This window comes from Eleginops maclovinus, chromosome 13, assembly GCF_036324505.1.
Source record: "Eleginops maclovinus isolate JMC-PN-2008 ecotype Puerto Natales chromosome 13, JC_Emac_rtc_rv5, whole genome shotgun sequence".
Taxonomy (NCBI): Eukaryota; Metazoa; Chordata; class Actinopteri; order Perciformes; family Eleginopidae; genus Eleginops; species Eleginops maclovinus.
Genome location: NC_086361.1, coordinates 3,243,161 through 3,266,364, shown reverse-complemented (window position 1 = coordinate 3,266,364; position 23,204 = coordinate 3,243,161). Strand labels below are relative to the sequence as shown.

At 40.5% G+C, this 23,204-nt stretch overlaps 1 protein-coding gene across 2 annotated transcripts; it reads left to right on the top strand.

The window, feature by feature from the left end:
• Positions 1 to 630: 630 nt before the first annotated feature.
• Positions 631 to 7,077, top strand: LOC134874524 (uncharacterized). 2 transcript variants are annotated; one of them, XM_063898554.1, is made up of 10 exons: positions 631 to 763; positions 1,412 to 1,684; positions 2,703 to 2,932; positions 3,272 to 3,454; positions 3,556 to 3,621; positions 4,596 to 4,709; positions 4,968 to 5,033; positions 5,757 to 5,810; positions 5,901 to 5,969; positions 6,051 to 7,077. In XM_063898554.1, exons 3-10 carry the CDS (start codon positions 2,785 to 2,787, stop codon positions 6,077 to 6,079), a joined length of 729 nt encoding a protein of 242 aa, XP_063754624.1. In that variant the 5' UTR covers positions 631 to 763; positions 1,412 to 1,684; positions 2,703 to 2,784; the 3' UTR covers positions 6,080 to 7,077. The 2 variants fall into 2 exon arrangements, with proteins under 2 accessions (XP_063754624.1, XP_063754625.1); XM_063898555.1 differs by lacking the exon at positions 3,556 to 3,621 and having other exon boundaries at positions 5,901 to 7,075.
• Positions 7,078 to 23,204: the final 16,127 nt, after the last annotated feature.

Here is a 23,204-nt window from a genome sequence, read left to right as displayed (position 1 = left end):
TTGCAAATATTCTGGCCACAGCGCGGTTAGTGTTGTGAGCTAACGTTTGTTCACAGCTAAGTTGGGGTCAGTTAGCTTAGCGGTTAGCAGCAGTGAAACAAAACAGCAGTGGGTGAACCTGCACGATGCATGTACTCATGTGTTCTCAGAAAAAACAAACACCAGTGTTGATCGACCACCAAAGGGTTTTGTGGATATGTCTTTCTTTCAAAGGCACGTATGCAACCACACAGTTTTGGTTCTCATCTCAAAGAGAAAACGAGGTCGGAAATAATTGTATGTATGAAGTGAATCATTTCAGTCAGAAAAGTCTTAATTTTGTGAGCTACTGTTACTCATTAATCAGTTCATCTTCGAAATTCATTTCCAAATGGTATCATTTTTTTCTACTAAATGATTAAATCTAACTGATTTAGATCCAGAAATCAACTTTATTATTCATTAATAAGTGAAATTGAAATCATTGAAAATAATTAATGTATATAATAAAAACATACTATAGTATATTAGTCCGTTCCTTGCTGCATGTACCATTCAGTGAACTCTTGATGTGGGATGCAATGAGAAGAAACATTAACCACAGAGGGAACAGAGAAGATTAGTTATCCATTGGTTTTAGTCAGAGGAGTAGTTTAGTTTGACAGACCTGTTCTCGCGTCAGACGAAATCGTGGTCTCTCAGTCATTGCTCTGTTTGAGGATAAGCATGAGGATGAATATCTGCAGCCTTCTAGCCTTAATGCTGGGCTGTACAGCCATTTCAGGTAAGACATTTACATTTTGTCTCACTGCTTGTTATAGTTTTCATTTCACAGTTCGTGATCATGGGGCTTGTGAGGTTACCTGAAAGCACATTACTTTAGGAAACACGGTCTTTCAATACACTCAGTTTAATTTATTTTGAAATGCACACATGTTCTAAACTCATGGGCAAACAAAACAGAATTACCAGATTGTTATTCATTTTAATTTTCACTTCCTGTCTGTCAAAGCATTGTAGATGGCTACACACTATATTGTTTGAACACATGCGATGCACATAGAACAGGAAGACGTGAAGTCCTATTCTCAGATGGGTATTTAGATGAATGTTCACTTCCTCTGTAAAAATACCTTAGCAAGAAGACAGCACCACATTTAGATGTCAAAGATAACATTAAGCTGAACCTTAGCTTCTAAACTTTGAGGAGAGTTGTGAAAATGATCAGTAGATGTTTAGAATGAAATGTGGTTGCCATTATCACTGAAAACACTCCTCTGTATATCAGGGTTGGGTATAATGTACTGTATGTTCAAATTCACGTGTTTTGGTCTTTGATATAGGCCTAAACCCCCTCGTATTTTTTGCAACATAAGGAATGCTGATTTCCTGAACTTGGATGAGTTTATTGTAAATGTTGTTTCTTTTAAAGCTTTACACCAGGAAGTGTTTGAAGAACGGACCTCAGGCTCTCTGCGCTGTCCTCACTCTGTGGAGGGTACAGTGACGTGGAGCAGAGAGAGAAATGGAAACAAAGTGGACATATTAACAACTGATGGTGACAGAGAGATAAGACACAATGACCCGGGCAAACGATACAGTTCAGTGGTAGATAAGTCTCTGTACATTCAGAGATTAACCCTCTCAGACTCTGGGAGATATTTCTGTAATGATGCAGCTGTGGAGCTGACAGTGATCCCGTCAGGTAAGAGCACACTTTAATGAACTCTCTATTACTGTTCCTATACTGTATGTCTCTGAGATAAATGTGTATTTTTCTTTAAACTTCGATAATATAATATTTTCTAACTGTAATGAAATTGGGTGTTTTTCATGAAAATGTGTTTAAATCTAAAGAATATATTTCCATATTTTTGCATATTTCCTGCTAATGCAGTTAGAAAGCATTTTGGTGTACTTCTGTACTTCTTTTTGTGTATTTATTCCAAGTTAATAGCACATTGTTATTTGTAATATAAAGATTCAGTGGGAAAGAAATGCATTTCTACAATATTATTATGCAAAGGAGGTTGAGTTTTCAGCTTGATCTGTTCTTCTGTGTTGTCAGTGAGCAGGATTACAGAACCAACTAATCAGGGCGTGAGAAACTGTAATTTTGTGTGAACAAATCTGAAGACCTACCTCAGAAACACACATCAACATGTTGTTAAAACGCGAGTGATAAACTACAATTGGTTTTCTTTTTTTGCACCCGTGTTGTTTTCACATTACGATTTAAAACATATAGTTCCAACTTCCTTATGAGGGAAGTGTTACCATCCAAAAGCATGGGAATAAATCACAGGGCTTGGCAGATTATCACTTTAGTAATGAAACCGCAAACTACGTCTGGTTCTGTATTTACAAACAACTTTCATTTCCTTTAAAGACAAAAAAAACGTGTTGTAACTTGTTGTTGTCTTTGTAAATTGTGTATTCATGCTTTACGTGTGTGTTTTATTCCAACTCACATACCACACAGGAAAAATGTGTATATTTTTATATGAAGGATAAACATGTAGCAACAACAATAGAGGCCTGTTGTTTATTTCATATGGGAAAGACCTCACCAAATGAGTCGTCTACTAGAACTTCATGTACATAGAGCATATTTTAAAATAAAATACCTCTAAAACTCTTTTTATGTTCTCTGACTTTATCCTGAATATGTGTTTTAATAAAATGAGTGTACGTTATAAAAACATGAATGTTTCTGAGTCCAGGAACAATCAGAGTCGATGCTACAGACAGGACCAGCGTCACTCTGAACTGCCCTCAGGATGATGGAGGACCACACGATCCAACATGAGCAGAGACTCTGTTGAGATGAATCAACAGAAAGGCTTTTATGTTTCTCCTGTTGACCGGACATTGACTATATCAGACGTGGAGCTACGTAACTCTGGACTCTACTACTGTGGTAGAAAAGCTGTTTTTCTGCAAGTGATTGAAGGTGAGAGTCAGAGAGGAAGACAGAAAGCTAATCAGCCATAGCTTTATATTCCCAGTACAGACAGAAAGCAGTATTAATCTTAGATCTTGAGATTTAATGAATCAAAATAACATAAGTGGGCACGCCACCTCCAAATAAAACTTTTGCCAGGTTAATTGTATTTTAAACTTGTTAAGTCAACTGGAATTACATTGTCTGGGTTCAACTGGTTTAGGTTGTGAAAATACTTTTGCCAAATGCCATAAATAAGACCAAAGCTTGTTCTCTGTTGTAAAATGAGTGCATTAACTGTAGATTTTCTGTGGCTAAATGCTTGTTTGTGCCCTGTATCATCTGAAGCGACCAAGGCACCACCCACCCCAACCACACTGACGTCAACACCCCTGCTTTCAAGTACATCAAGACAAACATCAGAGATAATAACACCTGAATCCTCAACATCCCCTCCGACTACTACAGATACGACTACAACACAGGAAGAAAGTAAAGGCAGGAAAGAAGGAAATAAAAAGCACAAGAACAGTAAGATTATTTTAATATGAAAATCAATGGATGAAAAACTGATCAATCTGAGAGAGCTGGTAAAATAGATACTTAACTAAGTGTTCCTCTGCACTGGTTAGAAGGTAACAAGAAACCAAAAAGAACAACAACAACAACAACAACCACAACATCAACAACAACAACAGGTAGGGCTTAAGACTTTCAAAGCTTTTCAAGCCAGAAAATGTGTACAAACATCCAAATTTACAACGCTTTAAGATACAGTGTATGTATAACACTCTTCTTTATAACACTCAGCTGTGTTTGATAAATGAGGCAATTCTAAACGCCCGTTATATTGACTGGGAACAATGAGACTTCATGCTTGCAGAGCCACACCTCAAGTGCCTACAAGTACCAAGATGCAATGCAATTTATGCTAGCTAGCAGGATGCATTGAAGTCTAGCTAATGCACTAATACTGTAAAGTGTTGCAGGAATGAGTCCTAAAACCCCCAAATGAGTTAGCACTTTCCCACTTCTGGTTCCTTTGTCTCAGAGTCAAGGATTTACCACATAAAATACTGAAGTTAATAACTCACTGGTTAATATCTGATGCTAATATGGGTCTTAAAATGGAGGTTGCTAACAAGTGACTAAATGAGAATACTAAATGTCATCACGGCATACATTAGCCGCCTTTAGCTTAGTGGTGGTGAAGTAAGCCATGCAACCCAGTTGTAGTTCATTTATAGCTGACGTTACTTTGTACTTCTGGTGATTGCAACATCACTTCATAAATAATACAATTGGAGTTCATTTGTGGAGATTATCCTGCCAAACTCCAATGTAAAAATCCCATTGATTTCTGTCGATGGAGACTGCAATGCTAACTTCTGGGTTAACCTACAAAAATAAGTAATCACGGCAACCTTCTATGCCAACATATCCTCTGCAGTAGCTGCATTTCTTTGTTAGTATAATCTGAAAGTATCACTGCTGAATATCGGTCAGCAATAAACGCCAAAGTGTTTCCTGCTCCATAAGATCCTCTGCACGCATCGGAAACGTAGCTAGTTTTCATTTAAAGCAAAGAAAACATGGAGGTTCTGTTTTCCAGCGTGCCACACCCTCAGTCTTGTGGAAAATTTACGTTTTTCCTTCTTACTTTGTTTTCCAGTGTCTTCTAAAGACAAACCACAGATTCTTCGTTTGGTCTTAGGAACAGTTGTCTTCTTCCTCCTCATCATCGTCATCACCTTCGTTGCTTGGAGATGGAGGTTTAAAAGATTAGGTAAATAAAACCTGGCCTGTATACAATTAGTTAATGCAAATTTAAGAAGATCAGCTCATAAATAAAAAAGCAGTTTTAAACCTTCAGCATGAAAACTGATCTTTTTATAACAGAACTGTGTACTTGTACTTTTTTGTAGAGAAATCATTGTCACTGTGCTATACTCAGAATATCTGTGTGTTTGTCGTCAGGCTTTAAGATATAATCAGTGATTACTCAGTGGAGTTTTTCGAGTGACGTTTACACATCTTTTCACAGGAAATGAAGAAACACACCCTGTCTATGATGAGATACAAGATGGAGTCATCATTCAGAACACAAACGGTGAGAAATAAGTGTTCATTAAAATAAAATAAAGTCAGAAAAGTTCCCTTTGTAAAATGATATGAAAGACGCCCTACTTTGGTATTTGGGTTTTCTCCTTTCCAGTAGTTGTTGGTGCATGTAAATGGTCTGCAACGGTTAAAATCCCTGTGCTACCCCCCCAGAGAGAGGTTTCTCTCCCACTCTCCCCCTGCCTGAAACCCATCCATTGGAATCCTTTGTTTACTTCTTTAACATAGTGACATCACTTTGTAACACTGACGTTTCTATTGGCCATTGCTTTAAACAAATTGTACGTGATAGACTAAGGGGCGGGTCATCTGTAAGTGGTTGACCAATCACAACAGAGCCGGCCAGCTAACCAATGAGAGCAGACTGGGCTCTGGTTTCAGACAGAGGGTGAAAACAGGTGCTGCAGCACAGGCAGTATGAGAAAAATAAAGAGCTTTAGAACATCAGAGCATGGAGACATGTCCCAGTAGAGGAACATAATACAAATATGAACCTGAAAATGAGTTAAATACTTCCTCTTTAAGTTATTCACACTTATGTTTGGTTGCATTCATGTTAGTACAGTAATATTTTTGTCCATTTGATTCGAATAGTATTCAATGTGCTACAGGACAGCTTAGCAACAGTTCTATCACTACGAGTACTGATATAAATGAATGTTATTTACCACCATTTTATATCATCATGCATGTATATGTTCCTTTTTGGCAGGTTTTGGAATCGTGAAAGGACCAACACCTGCATACTGTATGACAGATTTTACAGGTACATAAACACATGTTACCACCTTCCTATTAGAAAATCAGAGAGTCTTGTATTTGGTTAATACTGCTTGTTGGTAAACTGTTTTAATAGATGATCCAAACCTAAATGAGCCCACATACTCCACCATCCCTGACCTTCCACCGGTGGAAAGGAGGACAGGTAAAGATGGAGCTCTCATCAACATTTGATTTTCTCATTCCATAACTCTGGTTATTCATTATGTTTAATTTCTTCTGCCAGACACATTGCTGCCCAAGGAGTCCCCTTAGTCCTTGATCAGCTACGCTGTTATTACTGGGAATAATAAAGATAACTCTCAAGTTTGGCTTATATGATACAACCCCAATTTGCATGAAGTTGTGACATTGTGTAAAACAGAATACAATGATTTGCAAATCCTTTCCGACCCGTATTCAACTGAATAATCTACAAAGACTAGATATTTGATGTTCAAACTGATGCATTTGATGTTTTTTTGCAAATATTCACTCATCTTGAATTTGACGCCTTCAACAAGTTCCAAAAAAGCTGGGACAGGAGCATGTTTACCACTGTGTGACATCACGTTTCCTTTTAACAGGACTCAATACGTGTATGGGAACTGAGGATAGTCATTGTTGAAGCATTGTAGATGGAATTATTTCCCATTCTTGCTTGATGCACAACTTCAGTTGCTCAACAGTCCGGGGTGTCTGCATTCCTAAAAAGGATTTGCAAATCATTGTATTCTGTTTTCATTTACGTTTTACACAATGTCCCAACTTCATTGGAATTGGGGTTTGTATTAATGTGAACTCTGTCCCTATAGGAGTACTGGGTGCAGACAGCCACTACAGCATGACATATGTACACTGTAACAAATTTCCTGTAGAATTTACAGTAAAGAACAGGCAAAAAAGTTGCCAATTAAGTGCTGTTAAAGTGTTGTTAATTACTGTAAACATTAATTACAACATATTACTGGATACGTTTTACAGTTTTTTGCCGTATATAAAACACAACAATGTATTGTTTTATATGATAAACAATAATTTATTGTATTTTAATTTACAATATTATCTTGTATCCCATTCAAATTACATGAGTTACCTGCCAACTATTTTTGCCAGTAAATAGCTGTTACTTGTTTATAATTCATTATTTTATTGTAGAATGTTTTTACAGCTAATATATGTTTGTTTGTCATGTTTTGCTAATCAAGCACTGTAATTTATTGTAATTATAATTATTTTCAGCTATTAATAATAATAAAACAAGAGTCAGTGCTGCAACAATACAAAACATTTATTAACACTCAATACAGTGTATACCGGATGTGTATATTTTCAAACTCACATAAACATACACCAGACTGCACAAGACTTGCAGCCACACAGTGTAACTTTGAATTGTTGCTGCAAATTACAGTAGTTAAAGTCAAATGTGTAAAAAATAACCACATTTTGGAACCATTGTTTTTAAAAAAAAAAAAACATTAAAGCATTAGGAAGCTTATTACAACTGATGACAAAACATACTCTTTCAATATACATCCAACATAAAATTAATCCTCCTTGAGACTTCGAGATAACTGTGATGAGACATAGCTTTTATTGTGATAAGGTCTCAATCAATAGTAGGATACGTCACACGCACTGCGTGAGTGACGTGGTTGTCGTTATTCAGTTATAGCAATGTGTAACATGTACTGTGTTGAGGTCCTTCAGTAAAAGACACAAAACTATACACTTCTTGTCCATCCATTTCGTGACAATAAAATCATACAAATAGCAGCTAGGGACAGAATAACATGAGTGGCAATGTCGAACTCGTGCACATCTACCATATTACCACACATTAGTGATGCGCGGGTCAACATGCCGCTAGCTAAGGTAGTTAAATACATTTAGACAATGTACGAGTAGCACCTAGGATACCTAAACTGGCGGCATGTTAGCCTATCATTAAACTGCAGAGCCTGGGATTACAGTCGTTTGAAAAAATATTCTTGAGCTAACTTTATTTTTAGTTGTGCAAACCAGGCTGACACACGATTAAATCATATTGCATGTTACTACTTGAATCACATTTTGAGCCCCACACCCCGTATATTGCAACTAAGGCGAATAAAGTGATGCCAAATGCTGTTAGTCACACAAATAAATAAGGAAACATTATTCTTACCAAAATGCTGTTTTTGCAGCTTTCTCTCGTCACCTTCAAGCAGGGCTGGACTGGCATCTGAAAAGGGCCCGGGCACTTTTGATCACCCAAGGGCCAAGAGCCATTTTTTAAAATATATATATATATATATAAATCTTCCACTCCCATTTCAACGTTCTGATTTGGCTTTAAACACAACAATATAAGTTGGAAACCAAATCTAGTCAGAGCAATATTTGACACCAAAGCTAAGGCACCACACACACACACACACACACACACACACTACTGTATGTTTTAAGTCTTACTGAATAAAATTAAACCTGTAGTAATAATTTCCTTGGTTAAATGTTTTTATACTTTCAGCTTAAAATTGCTCCAATCCACATACTGTTAGTGAGCTTACTGAATGGAATGTTAACACACAAAATATCAGATACACATTGCCAACAACAAAGCTAATATACCATGTTTTTACATGTCATGCAAATTGGAGTGAGCGCGTAGCTATCAGCTATCAGCTATTCCTAAACAGTAGCACGGCTAGTCAGCTTCTTACCTATCCATCTACCGTGCAAATAGGCAGAAAACTTAAGATAATAGGAGATGTCTTGATAATGACGTGGCATGCCATTACAGAAGGAAAATATTACAAAAATACATTTTGTATAAAATCACAGTTGTACAAGACACGACAAGCAGTAGAGTAGAAATAAGATATTTGTTGGATTTGAGAAAGTGAAAGGGGGGATGCCATAACTAACACGCACTAGCAATTACAAGACACAGCACATGTCGTCCTTGTGACAGCTGACAGCTCAAGACAAATGGAAGATTTCTATAAGCTGTCAAAACAATACAAGAAAGGTGTACGAAAATAAATCGGTACATATTTGTGACTGATTTGAGAGAGTGGGGGCGACACATTTAGTCTTAGTTTCAGGCAATAAATGGGAAAAACGCCGAAGCAGTGAATAGCTAATCTGCCTAGCTAGCTAGGGTATTTCTAGACGGGACGGCACTAGCATAACTTCAAACACATCACTTGACCTTGTAACAGCTCGACAAATGGAAGAGTTATATATGCTGGCGCAACATTACAAGAGAAGTGCATGAAAATATATCAAATGGGTACATGTTTGTGACTGATTTGATAAAGTCAGGATGACAACTTGGTCTCGGTTTCAGGCAATAAATTTATGGGAAACGAAACGCCGAGGCGGTGAATAGCTACACTGCATTGGCTAGCTAGCGGGTGTGTTGAGCTGAATTCTAACCTCAATCTCTCCCTGCTGGGTCACGTCTCGTGACTCTCGTCTCTCCGTCTCCTCCTCCTCTGGTTCCCCGGCTCGAACCACCATCTCCTCCGCCTCCTCCTCCTCTACCTTCTCCACCACCTGTGCGCTCGTTGTCGTTGTACCGGCGGCCCCACCGCCCGAACCCGAGGTTGAGCTGCCTGGTTCCCCATCATCTCCCACGGCCCCAGCAGCAGCCCCACTACCCGAACCTGAAGTCGAGCTTGTGCTTTTGAATAAGTCGGTGATTTTTGCACATTTTGCTGCGTCGTCTTTAAGTTTTTGCTTTCTCTTTTCCATTCGCTTCTCATGGCCACTCTTTTGTTTCTCCATCTCGCGACCTCTCTATCCTCCACCATTCACTTACAAAATTTGAGGTGATGACTTGGGTCAAGTGAGGGCCTCTAGGGGGGGGCGGGCCTTCGAGAACCAAGGAATTTCATTGGACTAGCCAAATGTGCCTCAAGAGAAGCATCCAATGGGCCACGATGTGTCATGTTTTTACCGTCGCAATCAATAAAAAATATAATATATATAATGTATGTTTTGTTTCCGGCCCTGGGAAGGCCCAAAACGTTGGAGGGCCTGGCGGGATTTGCCCGGTACGCCAGATAGCCAGTCCAGCCCTGCCTTCAAGGTTGATTCGATCCTGTCGGCGACACGCATAACTTTCTCACACCGAGTTTAGACAAACGAGTAGCATATAACTAGCTAGCGGCATGTTAGCCTAACATTTTAGCCTAGACTACCATTAAACTGCAGAGCCTGGGATTACACTCGTTTGAAAAATATTCTTGAGCTAACTTTATTTTTAGTTGTGCAAACCAGGCTGACACACGATTAAATCTTATTGCATGTTACTACTTGAATCACATTTTGGGATAGAAACTTGCTAGGTTAGTTTCCAGCCATGATATGCCAGGTGAAGGCATAGCCTCAAAAAAGGTTACTAAAGTCATATTGTTAAAAACTAAAATAATTACTCTCTTTAAAATGTAAAATGTAGCATAACCACGCGTACAATCTTGCCTAGTTTAGACTAATAACATAATACATACTCTTCATTGAGTGGATGAATGTTCAATGTTGGGTTTGCGCTCCTCCTTCCGCAATCAAATGCCTGCCTATCCTCTTACAAACCGCCAATATTAGCGTTACAGTGTTTAACTGTAATGTATCATTACAGTCAGAACCAAGTGAAAACATAACCATGCTGTAATTTTAAAATGTGTTACAGCTTTAAATTACTGTAATTATTTTTTACCCATAATGCATTGCAATATACAGTTACGCCTTGTAAAATGATAGGACAGGAAGCTTCTGTAATTTTTTACTGTAGAAATTACAGAAATTTGTTACAGTGTAGAGTAGCAGATTTCATTTGATATTGGAGATAACAAACACAATTCTACCTAATCACATCATTGACTGAGATGCAGACGGTAAATTTCACCCAGAAAAATGACACTGCCATTATTTGTTTTGTCTTGGTGCACAACAACAAGGACCAATTTGTATAGTTTCTACCTCACTATTATGTTGCTGTTTATTCAAGGTATAAATAGACTAACTGAGAAGTAGAGATGTGTTCATGTAATTATAATCGATAGTGATACATTTTAAAATACATTCTGGGAGGCTGATTTTCTATCTACTACTGAGGCTGAAAGATTAATATTCAAGTCTCGTAGTCGATACTATGAGGAGGGGGATATCTTCTAAACTACTGGCTAGCCAGCTTCGTCAGAAAGTAGCATCTCAAATTATCCCACAAATTAGATTATCTGATGGCTCATTAAGTGAAGACCATCAAGCAATAAATAATCAGTTTAAAGAATTTTACTCAAAATGATACTCGGCAGAATTCAAACCAGATCAAGAAGATTTTGATGGGTTTTTTTCTCTGACCTAAACATACCAACAGTGGACCCTGATTGTAAGGCAAAATTAGACCAGCCCCTCACACAGAAAGAAATGATCACTGCAACAAAGTCTTTACAAAGTGGTAAAGCCCCTGGCCCAGACGGGCTACCCACCAAATTTAATAAAAAATGTAAAGACCAACTTGCCCCTCTCCTTCTGTCAGTGTACAAGGAAGCACTGAAAAGTAATGTCCTCCCGCCTACACTACGGCAAGCATCTATTACACTGCTTCTTAAGAAAGACAAAGATCCACTAGACTGCTCATCTTACAGGCCTATCAGTTTGACAAACAGTGATGGTAAAGTGTTTTCAAAAGTAATTGCCCTCCACCTTGAATCTGTCTTACCTTATTTAATTTTCAAATGATCAAACAGGTTTTGTTCAAGACAGACAGTCCTTTTTTAATTTGAGGCGTCTGTTTAACATAATCTATACCAAATCGGATGAATCAGTCCCACAAGCAGTCATATCACTTGACGCCGAAAAGGCATTTGATAGAGTGGAGTGGGGCTATCTTTTTCATACTCTATATAGATTTGACTTTGGCCATACATTTATCAGGTTAATCAAATTAATATACACCGACCCTACCGCTTCAGTTTTTACCAATTCTGTTTCCTCTGAATACTTTAGTCTAAAAAGAGGGACAAAACAAGGTGACCCCTTAAGCCCACTACTCTTTGTTCTAGCTATAGAACCACTTTCAATTGCCTTAAGAAATGACAGTAGGATAGAGGGTGTTGTGCGCGGGGGCATAACACACACGGTTTCACTATATGCAGACGACCTGTTGTTATATGTCACCAACCCAATTACAAGTGTTCCTAGAGTCCTTGCTGTCCTTGACAATTTTGGAAAATGATCAGGGTACAAACTTAATTACAGTAAAAGTGAATATTTTCCCATTAATACATAATCTGAAAGATATCCTAACTTACCTTTTAAGCTTTCAGCTGATTCATTTACATATCTAGGTGTAAAAGTTACCAAGTCCCACCATCATTTATTTAAAAACAACTTTGCGCCTCTTCTGGAACAGACCAATAGGGATATTAAGCGATGGTCAGTTCTGCCAATATCCCTCATTGGTAGAGTAAACTCAATAAAGATGAACATAATACCTAAATATCTTTACTTATTTCAAGCCATATCTATATTCATATCAATGTCATTTTTCAAGGCATTCAACCAGTCGATCTCTCCATCTATATGGAACAACAAATCTGTGCGTATAAGGAAAGAATTTATGGAGAGACCAAAAAGTTGTGGTGGACTATCACTACCAAACCTCCGTTCATATTACTGGGCTGCGAATTTAAATGCCATCTCTCTATGGCTAAAAGACTGGAATGGCACAACCCCTGCATGGCTTCAGATTGAATTAGCCACAAGTAGGCCACACTCACTCCCTGCCTTACTCTGTGCATCTTTACCAACAATAGTGAATAGTGTGTTTGAACAGCTGTCAACAAAATTTCAACTGACAAATGCTAATTTTTTTCGTTACCTACAAATCAGAGATTTTGTGCGTAAGAAATTCACTAGTTTTCCAGACTGTCCTCCACTATCCTGTTTAGACTCTTTGTTAAAGGTTAATCTACTACATAGAGGTAGAGTCTCAATGATTTATGCACACATCATGAACACATTGAGTCCCTCTGTTTCTCATATAAGGGAAGCATGGACCAATGATATTGGGATTCCACTCTCTGATGAAGAATGGCAGATGGCCCTTTATAGGGTGCATGGGTCTCTATTTGCTCAAGACATGCACTAATACAATTCAAAGTCTTACATCGCCTACACTATGCAAAAGTGAGACTTGCAAGGATATTCCCAAGTATCGATCCTATATGTGACCGATGCAAACAGGCCCCTGCGACCATCGGTCATATGTTGTGGTCTTGTTCAAAGCTTACTGAGTTCTGGAACTCTTATTTTGATACAATTTCCCAGACGTATAATTACAATATCCAGCCTTCCCCTTTAACGGCCATCTTTGGTATTACACCTTGCCTAGATGACTCAGATCCACCAGCATACCTGCAACGGGTCATTGCTTTCTCCTCTTTGTTGGCTAGGCGTGCCATTCTTTTTAAATGGAAGGATTCAACGCCTCCAACATACAGTCAATGGATCAGAGATATGATGCAAAATATAAAACTGTAAAAGATTAGATGTACCCTGAATGGCTCTATCAATACATTTCATAAAACATGGGATCAATTTACTCAATATGTTGCCTGGCCTGGAACTGTAGTTATATGCTGTCATTGTCCATGTGCTGTGGATCTGTCCTATTCATGTTGGAATATGAGATGCCCTTTTACTTTTATTTTGTTTGGTTTTGTCTTGTGTTTTATTTTTTTATCTGTGTTTATTTATTTATTTTATTATTGTTTCCCTTATGTATGTCTAGTAGCGTGTCGTGAGAGATGTCTGTTTTTAGTGTTATACATAACTATACGTTATACAACTGTGAAAATGTAATCTGATATCTGTTTAAAATCACCATAAATAAAATGGAAAAAAAAAATAATACATTCTGGGTTGCGGATGTGTGGGCACTGAGACAGAATGTATTCATGGTGAGGCAATGTTTCTTTGGAGGAATTTCGCACCAATCATACTAGATTAATCACAGTTAAGTGTGAGACAGTCGGTTTCAATCCTTGCAGTGGTGATGAGTTCTGTGGAAATGTATAGCAGGACATCACCGGCGTAGCAGTGGAAGTGGAGGCCATGATGTTACAAAGTGGGAGGAAGTAGAAGATGAACAGGAGAGGACTAAGCATTGAACCCTGGGGGAAACCATCAGACAGGGATGCAAGTGAGGAGGTGCAGTTGATGTTGATGTTGATGTGCTACATGTGGAGTTCAGGTCCAGTTTCTGGTTCCGGTGTCTGGAATGCCAAGGTATGAAGACAGGGTGACTTTGACTGTAATAGCCACAGCCACACATGGTAACTCAATCACACTGCACTCTCAACTCCATTAGTTGTACCTCATTCAACTACACCACAAATGAACACCACACACTGGATTTAAATGGTAAGCTGTTTATTTGCTTTCAACCTGACATTATTTAGTTGCACACATTTTAGCTCGGTCAACGCATGTATTCGTTTGTATAAACCATTTTATTTTTCTTTGAGTTACCGTGGTTGTTTACTGGAGGTTTCTTTTCTTGTGGACTAAAACGTACGAGGGCTGAGCACTACTGAAAGCAATCAAGTGGGCCAAATGATTACTCCTTGTTTGCTATTTCGTTTGGACAAATCATGAGTCATTGTTGGATGTCAGTGTTTTCAGTTAAAACCTGATTACTTGCTGTCACATTTTGACTTATTTCATGTTGACCTCTTTAAAGGCTCAGTAATTAAAGATTCTTGGTATATAATGTTTTTTTGTGTTTATTGTAAATAAAAACTGCTTTGACCCATGCCCCTTTTCCATCAAATTGGTTCCAGGGCCGGTTCCAGGCTAGAGCCTGAATAAGCTCTGGCTCTTCCTGTTTCCACCGCAGCGGGGGCTGGCTCTAAGCACCAAAAACCGGTCTAGCTGGACCCACTCGGTTGCCCGACAAGAACCAGGAAACAATACCTCCGATTAAACTGAGATAACAGTTCAGTGGGGTTACGGCACATAAAAGTTGTAACAAGCAGTAGCGCTGAGCAAAGTTACTAAAACGACACCTGTAAAAAAAACTCACTTTATAAAGTCAGGCATCAGTACTGGAACTGGTTTGGTGGGAAAGGGGCACCAGTCGTCTAGCCAGGGTGCGATTTGTAGGGGGGGATGGTGAGGATTTCCCCCCCTCTGGTTTTCCTATCCCTACCTCTGCTAAATTATTTTTATCTCCGGTGGGGACAAGGATTTCCCCCCCTTGATAGCGATGAATGCAACTTAACTGCTAGACTACTTAAACTCTTGAAATCTAACGATCTTCAGTGTCAGAGTAGGCTATTCAGCAGCCTTCTGGCAGACTGCGCATATTTCGGAACGTTATCGAAAACAAAAACATTGTAACATTTTAGTGCGGGAACTTTGCAGGAAAAACAGTGCTGATGCAAACATGAAACGCGTTCAGAGCAGCATATCGTCCTACTTTACGGGACCAAATAATAAAACAACGAAATGAACACCTGAGAGTGATAGCGCAAGAAATTCGCTGGAGGTTGGCGTTCATGTAGGCCTGCAGGACGATTCCCAGCCACTTGATGAAAGAAACGCCGATGTTGCTAGCGACTCTGAACATAGCCGTGGGAAGTAGGGCTGCTGGAGGTCTGGTCCCGACAGTTGGAATATCGTAGCAGCCCCGCCAGTTGACAAAAAAAAACTAACGATAAAATACATAAACTATTAAATGCATAAAATGTCTAAAATTTAAAATTATGTTGTGTAATATGGTTTAATACAGTTTCTTAATTATTACAAAAATAATCTTCAAAACGTTTTCGATAGCGCTGTGCATTCTGGTTATATCAGATGTCATATGAAGTAGCCACGGGATTGTTTAAGCTAAAATGGCAGCCTGAACGTTAAAATGGCACAGAAACGAATTTCAGATTTTTTCAGTGGATTACCAATACCAGTGTCTAAAACCAGTAGGTCTACACCACCAGAGTGTCTCCAGATTGGAGAAACGGAAACAAATCCAGCTAGCAGCAGCAGTTCATCCTCCGTTTCAGAAGATGCAGAGATCACTGACACAAATGATGACGGTAATAACGGCCCTCCAAAGCCCGCCACGTCTCTGCACAATGCTGCTGCCACTGACAGTGGATGTGTACCCACTGAGCCTTTCCAACCGTTGAACTTTAATTTTCCTGGTCGACGTTGTGGGAATGAAACGTACAGTCGTACATTTTCACCATCCTGGTTTAACAGGTGGAAGTGGCTACATTATGTTCCAGAGATAGATCGTGTCTTGTGTTTTGCTTGCCTGAGAGCCAAAGAAAAAAGACTGATCAATGCTGATAGTGTTCGTGCAGACAACCCATTTCTGTCGGGTGGTTTCGGAAACTGGCGTAAGGCTACCTCAAAATTCAACGAACATGAAAAATCTAAACTGCACACAGACTCCATTCAGAGACTTGCTGCACTGGAAGGCACACCGATTAACGCTCTCTTATCTGATGCGGTTTGCAAACAACAGGCGACTGCTCGTCATGTTTTGGAACTACTGTTCAGAAGTATTCGTTTTTTGGGCAGCAAAGGTATTCCGTTCAGGGGAGACACTACACGTGATGGTATACTGTTTGGATACATGCTGGAGCGAACATATGATCTTCCGAAGGAAAGAGAGTGGATTATGAGACGAGACAATTGGATGTCAAACACCATACAGAACGAGATCATTCAACAGTTCGCGCATGCAATTCAGAGGAACATTGTCGCCAATTCTTCCGAATCCATGTTTTATGGACTAGTTGCTGATGGCACTACTGACATTAGCACCACAGAACAGTTCTCATGTTGTTTGCAGTTTGTTGACAGCAGCCTGGAGGCGCATTGCTTGTTTTTGGGTTTTTATAATGCTCCTGACTCTACCGGACAAACTTTATTTTCTTGCATCAAGGATGTGTTTTTGAGACTGAACATTCCGATTGAAAGACTTATTGCTTATTGTTTTGATGGCGCTAGTAATATGTCCGGCTGTTTCTCAGGAGTCCAGGCCCGTCTGAAAGAACTGTGCCCTCTGTCCATGTACGTTCACTGCAACAACCACGCACTTGATTTAGTTCTCCAAGAAGTCGCCTGCGAAGTTGGCCTAGTGGCCGATACATTAAACTTTGTGCGGGGTGTTGCTGGTGTGATACGAGAGTCGTCAAAGCGTAAACAGCTTTATGAATCGCTTTTCAGTAGTTGCGACGAGGTTGCAGTTAACATCCTAGGCCTGTGCCCAACCAGGTGGTGTGTGCGGGCCACAGCCATCAGGCGCATATGTTCATCTTACAACACTCTGCTGGCCACACTAACGTTGTTGAAAGATGACAAAACCACAAGAGGTGACAGCAGAGCAAAGATTGTCGGGCTGTGGAAGCAAGCCCGTAAAGGCAGAACTCTCTTCGGCCTGCTCTGTTGCCAGGCACTGTTTGAACCGTGTGAGGCTGTGGCACGGAAGCTGCAGAGCTCCACAATGAGTGCGCTTGGCACACTTGAGTGCGCAAATGTACTGAAAAACAGCATTGCGGCCCTTCGAGACGACCCAAATGTTGTGCAGATGTTTCAGAAGGTGGAAGAACATTCCTCAAGAATGGATCTCAAAATGCCAGAAACGAGAGAGAGCAGAACCCCGGCACGATTTAGGCAAACTGCAGAGCCAGAAGCACTCACTCGCAGCGCACCAACAGCCTCTTGGAAACGGGAATTCTATGAGGCTGTCGATCTAGTTTCAGGGGAGCTTCAAAGAAGGTTCGACCAAGAGACTTTGACGCTAGCGGGGAAAAGAGAGAGGGCAGTTATAGCAGCAGCACAGGGAGAAACAGTGGACTTGGACAGCCTTCAGCTTCCTATGGAGCTGGACAACTGCCGCCTTGATCTCCAGCTTAAAATGCTGAACACTGTCACCAAGGAGTCTCGGTGCACCACAGTTAAAGATGTAGCAGCACGTCTTTGTAATCTCCATCCACAGACGAGAGCTCTCTTTTCTGAGGTTGAGAAAGTCATCCAGTTATGTCTGGCTCTGCCAATATCAGTGGCCTCATCGGAACGATCGTTCTCCACTTTGAGAAGGTTAAAGACTTGGTTAAGGTCCACAATGACACAGAAGAGGCTGACGCATCTTTCATTGATGAATGTCGACAAAGACATTATGGACGATGTGGACATGAATGCGCTCATGAGAGATTTTATTTCCATGACGCCTGAGCGTCAGTCCGTGTTTGGAGTAGTACTGTGAAAGGCCCAACGGTAAGCGCTTGATTTGATCAGCTCAGCTGCCGCCGAGCAGTGTACTGTAAATAGTTCGACGCTGACTTTTTTGTTTTTCATGTCAGTTGAGATTGTTGAGATATAATAACTGTTCTCAGTTGTGTGCGATTCTAAGGTACAGCCTATAAAAGGTTGAACTAAATGCTTGTTCAGTAGTAGTTGATGCCGTAGTAGCTCTGACCGTGAGACTGATGTGTCAGAGCACACCGAATAAATACGCCAAGTACGGCTAAAGATAATTCACTCTCCGTGTATGCTTTTCCTCCGAATGCAACGTTATCTGTGCAACAGTAGTGCACCACAGCTCAACAGATACTAATAGACATATTGTGCATTCTTCCCTGCCCCTGAGAACACTGCAGGTTTCTGTTGATGCTTGTTTGGTTTAATGTTTTTTCGGAAGTCGCTCATTTACAATACCGTCTTTAAAGCTGTAAACATTTTTTTATTGAAATAAGTAGCCTTTTGTTTTAGTGTTCACATCACAGTAGCCTATCTGGTTTACAATGAAATACATCGTGTGGTGTTTAAATATTGCGCACACGTATGCCTGTCTTTTATTTAGCCTATCGGAACACCTCTCAGTCTTCAGCACCCCCAACCCAAATCATCTTCCCACGGCTATGACTCTGAAACGCATGTGGTAGGAGGGTGCATTGAGCCGGGGCGCTTTGCTAAATGGAGAGAGGGTCGTGAGTGGCTAGCTGTCAGCACAGACGGGTCAGTCAAGTGCCAAGCTTGTTCCGACGTCAGGGATTTAGGCCCACACACACAGGAAAGGCTTCATATAGACTCTGCCTTCATTAAAGGCATAAAAGCCAAAACGGCAAAAAAATTAAATGACAAAATCAGCAAGCACGGAAAATGTCAAAGCCATATCAAATGTATTGAAATTGTACAAAAAAGACAAGACGCCGCAATTGAAAAGGCAAATGAGAACAGTGCAGCTCTGTGGCGAAAGCATCATGAGCATAGTTTAAAAACCACAGAGTACTGCATTTGCACAGCTTACATGATCTGCTTCACTGACCTGTCATTCAAAATGCAGCCTCACCTGGTTGAACTGCAACAACTCAACGATGTTAACCTCGGTAACATGCTGCATTCTGACAAGGCATGTTGGAATATGCTGATGTTTATTGCAGAGAAAATGACAGTGCGTCTGGTGGACTTCCTTAAAAGCTCACCCGACAAGTTCAGCATTCTCATTGATGAGAGCACAACAGTTTCAAATAAAACATGTCTGATCATTTACATTAGAATTCCATTTGAAGGGGAGTGTTGCAATTTCTTCTTCCAACTTGCTGAGTTGCAGTCGTGCACTGGATCGGCGATCCGTGACACTGTGCTTCAGTGCCTTGAGAAGCAGGGTATCTCAAAAGACATGTTGCGCTCCCGACTAATTGGGTTCGCGACGGATGGGGCCGCCGCTATGTTGGGCCGATACAAGGGGGTCGCCACACTCCTACGTGAGGAGATTAACCCCAACCTGATTGTCATTCACTGCATGAATCACAAACTAGAACTTGCCGTCCATGACACTGTCAAACAAATTACAGATGCAAGTCATTTCCAGATGTTCACTGACTCCCTGTACGCCTTCTTCTCTCAAAGTCCAAAGAACATGCGAGAGCTAGAGCTTGTCGCTTCCAATTTGGAGATGCAAGCTCGCAGGATAGGAAGGGTGTTTGACGTGCGCTGGCTATCCTCGTCTTGCACATCTGTGACGGCTCTTTGGCAAAGCTATCCAGCCCTGGTCAAACTCTTCGCGTCACTGGCCGAAGACACATCACGATCAACCAAAGACAGGGCCAAATGTAAGGGAATGCATGCTAAGATGACTCAGTGGCTTTTCGTGGTGGAGATGGCATTCGTAAAAGACGCGCTCGAAACGATGCAGGCCCTGTCCCTCTTTCTTCAGAGACGAGATGCCACAGCAATCACCGCTACTGCTGAGGTGGGCGTTGCCGTGCGGACACTGAGGGCTATGAGGAATGCCGATGGAGTGAACATACGATGTCTGAAGGAGGAATTGGGCAGTAAGCAAACATTTAAGGGGGTTAATGTGTCTCAGCCGAGTGACGGAGAACAGCGGAAGGCAGAGACCTTTCGTGAGCGTTTTTTCATCTCCTTGGCCGATAACATCCAGAGCAGGCTCGATGACAACGGCATTTTTTCTGCGGCGGCTGCGCTGAACCCCTCAAATTGGCCCTCCGATGAAGATGAACGGTTGCTTTATGGGGATGACAAACTTCTGACCATTCATAAAAGCCTTGCTATAGCAGACACAAATATGCCCACACTCCTCAAAGAATTTCATGAACTGAAATGCAATGGTGTCACTGGGGAGACTTTGAAAAAAGTGCTCATCACTGTCTCCACGCTCCCTGTGTCAACGGCTGAGTGCGAGCGTGGCTTTAGTGCGATGAACCACATCCTCACGGAAGAACGAAACAGAATGCACGTCTCCACTTTGAATGGCCTACTGTTCATTGGTGTCAATGGTCCAGAGGTGGCATCCTTTCCTGCGCACACATTTGCAGAATTGTGGATAAAAGAGGGCCGAAATGCTGCAGACAATGCCCCGACAGGAAAACCGAAAAAGCCACCACAAATTCGTCACCAGAGCCGACTGTTTACCTAGTCTAGTTTTCCAGACCTGTCCCTGAATTGTTGACAGCACATTTTGCTATTTTAGTGAATTATTTAGTGAACAGGTGTATATATATAGCCTACCTTTTGCGTTTTTTTCTCCCTATGCAAGTTAAAAGTCCAATGTTCTTGTCTATGAATAAAAAATAAAAAACATCCCCCCCTCTGTTTTTTTGTCAAATCGCAACCTGCGTCTAGCCATCACAATTTGTCCCTTGTCAAAGTCGCTCACATCCTTACTCTGGCCCATTATTCCCTCCTACAAATCAAGTTTGAGGACAAAGCGTTCACTTGCTGCCTTACATATCCGCCCCCACAGTTCACTTGTCAGTGGTCATAATGTAATGGCTGACCGTGGTATAATATCTTTGATCAACATAAGAACAACATTATAAATACTGTTGATTATTATGATTTTCCCTATTTGGTTATTAAATAGATTGTGCAGGCCAAAAAAACAGAAGCTAACTTTCTGTGGGTCTGCCTCTTGAACCCCGAGGAATTCAGAGACTCGTGGCAGAGTGTTGAAGATCTGCAGCCTCTGTCCTCTGTGGAATCGTCGGCTTTTAGAAAGCTCGTCAGCAAAATCCCCGTTATCACACCAATGACCAGGTGAGCTAACGTTGCCATAGAGACTCGCTCATATACAGCAGGTCACAGGGCCGTGCAGAGGCTCCACTAACATGGTATTAATAACACACAGAGACGTCATGTTACCGGTATCACATATTATTCAGCCCACTTAAACGGAGCATGAGTTTAAATTCAGCATACTGCCATAGATAGACAGACAGACAGACAGACAGACAGACAGACAGACAGACAGACAGACAGACAGACAGACAGACAGACAGACAGACAGACAGACAGACAGACAGACAGACAGACATGGATAATATAGACAGACAAACACAGACAGACAGACAGACAGACAGACAGACAGACAGACAGACAGACAGACAGACACACAGACACACAGACACACAGACACACAGACACACAGACACACAGACATATGGATAAGATAGACAGACAAGACAGACAGACAGACAGACAGACAGACAGACAGACAGACAGACAGACAGACAGACAGACAGACAGACAGACAGACAGACAGACAGACAGACAGACAGACAGACATGGATAATACAGACAGACAGACAGACAGACAGACAGACAGACAGACAGACAGACAGACAGACAGACAGACAGACAGACAGACAGACAGACAGACAGACAGACAGATAGACAGACAGACAGATAGACAGACAGACAGACAGACAGACAGACTCTCTGTGTATGGCACGAATGCATTTCGTGTGAGTGCGCGAGCGAGCGAGATAGAGAGTGCAAGTGTTGAGGAGAGTCCTCTCCTGTCACTCTGAGAGGCTCTGATAACTAGAGCTCAGGTGAGTTAAAGGACTCTCTGGGTGTTAGATAGTTAGCTTTGGTCTAAGTTATCTCAGTGGCTCTCAGTGGATCCAAGTCTTCTGATGATGATTTAGGATTTTAATAGCTTTAAGAATCAAGAATAATCTACATTCATGAAAAACGATGGCTAAACAGCAGAGAAATCGCTTTGCCCCCAGAGGATAAATTCTCATCAGACAGTTTATGGGTTCTGAGATTGGGGTAGAAAGCCTGTCCAGGGTTCACTTTTTCATGGCATTCACTTTGGTTTAAATGTGAAATCATATGATAACTTGTGAACATATGAAAAGTAAAATTGTTTTTTTTAATATAATTATTTTCTGTGTATAAGGCACCATAAAGCTCCATGGAATTTGCATTTGGAACATGTTAAATAATTGTATTAATAAGAACATATTGTAAATACTGTTTAGTAGTAGCTACGTATTTCTTTAGATAACCAGAATATTTCTCAATTAAGGCCAGTAGTTTGAAGATCATGAGCTGTCAATATGATTCGTGTCATAATTTCCAAAGAAATAAAAAGAAGAACTGGCATTTTGTGTCTTGTTCTCTTATTTAAGTACAGACAGTATATTATATCATATACCTTATTTGTAATCATGCAAACAATCTTCCTTTGAACTTATACCAATAGATTGTACAGTAAGATATTTAAAGAATGCTCTGGAAAGAAAAGAGCTAGAATAACTTTGCTGTGTGGACAGTTTATCGCTCCCACACCATCAGTCCGTTACTTCCTCTGTGAACTTTTAAAGCTGTGGTTAAGATGTCATCCTCTTCCCTATGTTGTCAAGTGGAAGTGTTAGTAGAATACTTAACTATTAACAACATGTTCTCATCTCTGTAGTTCTCTCTAATGTCATTCTATTGGACATGTACTGTATGTAACCACACAGTTTCTGTTCTTAAGTACAAAACAAAGTGATACTGACTAACTGACTCATATCCTGAAACTCTACTTTATTTATTAATAATTATAAGCATCATTGCAATTATTAAAAATATTGAATGT

Excerpts from the sequence above, each read along its gene's own strand:
- LOC134874524 (XM_063898554.1), top strand. The coding sequence starts at position 2,785 with ATGAGCAGAGACTCTGTTGAGATGAATCAACAGAAAGGCTTTTATGTT. Across the intron at positions 2,933-3,271 it reads TTTTCTGCAAGTGATTGAAG|CGACCAAGGCACCACCCACC; the intron begins GTGAGAGTCAGA and ends TATCATCTGAAG. Across the intron at positions 3,455-3,555 it reads AAATAAAAAGCACAAGAACA|AAGGTAACAAGAAACCAAAA; the intron begins GTAAGATTATTT and ends TGCACTGGTTAG.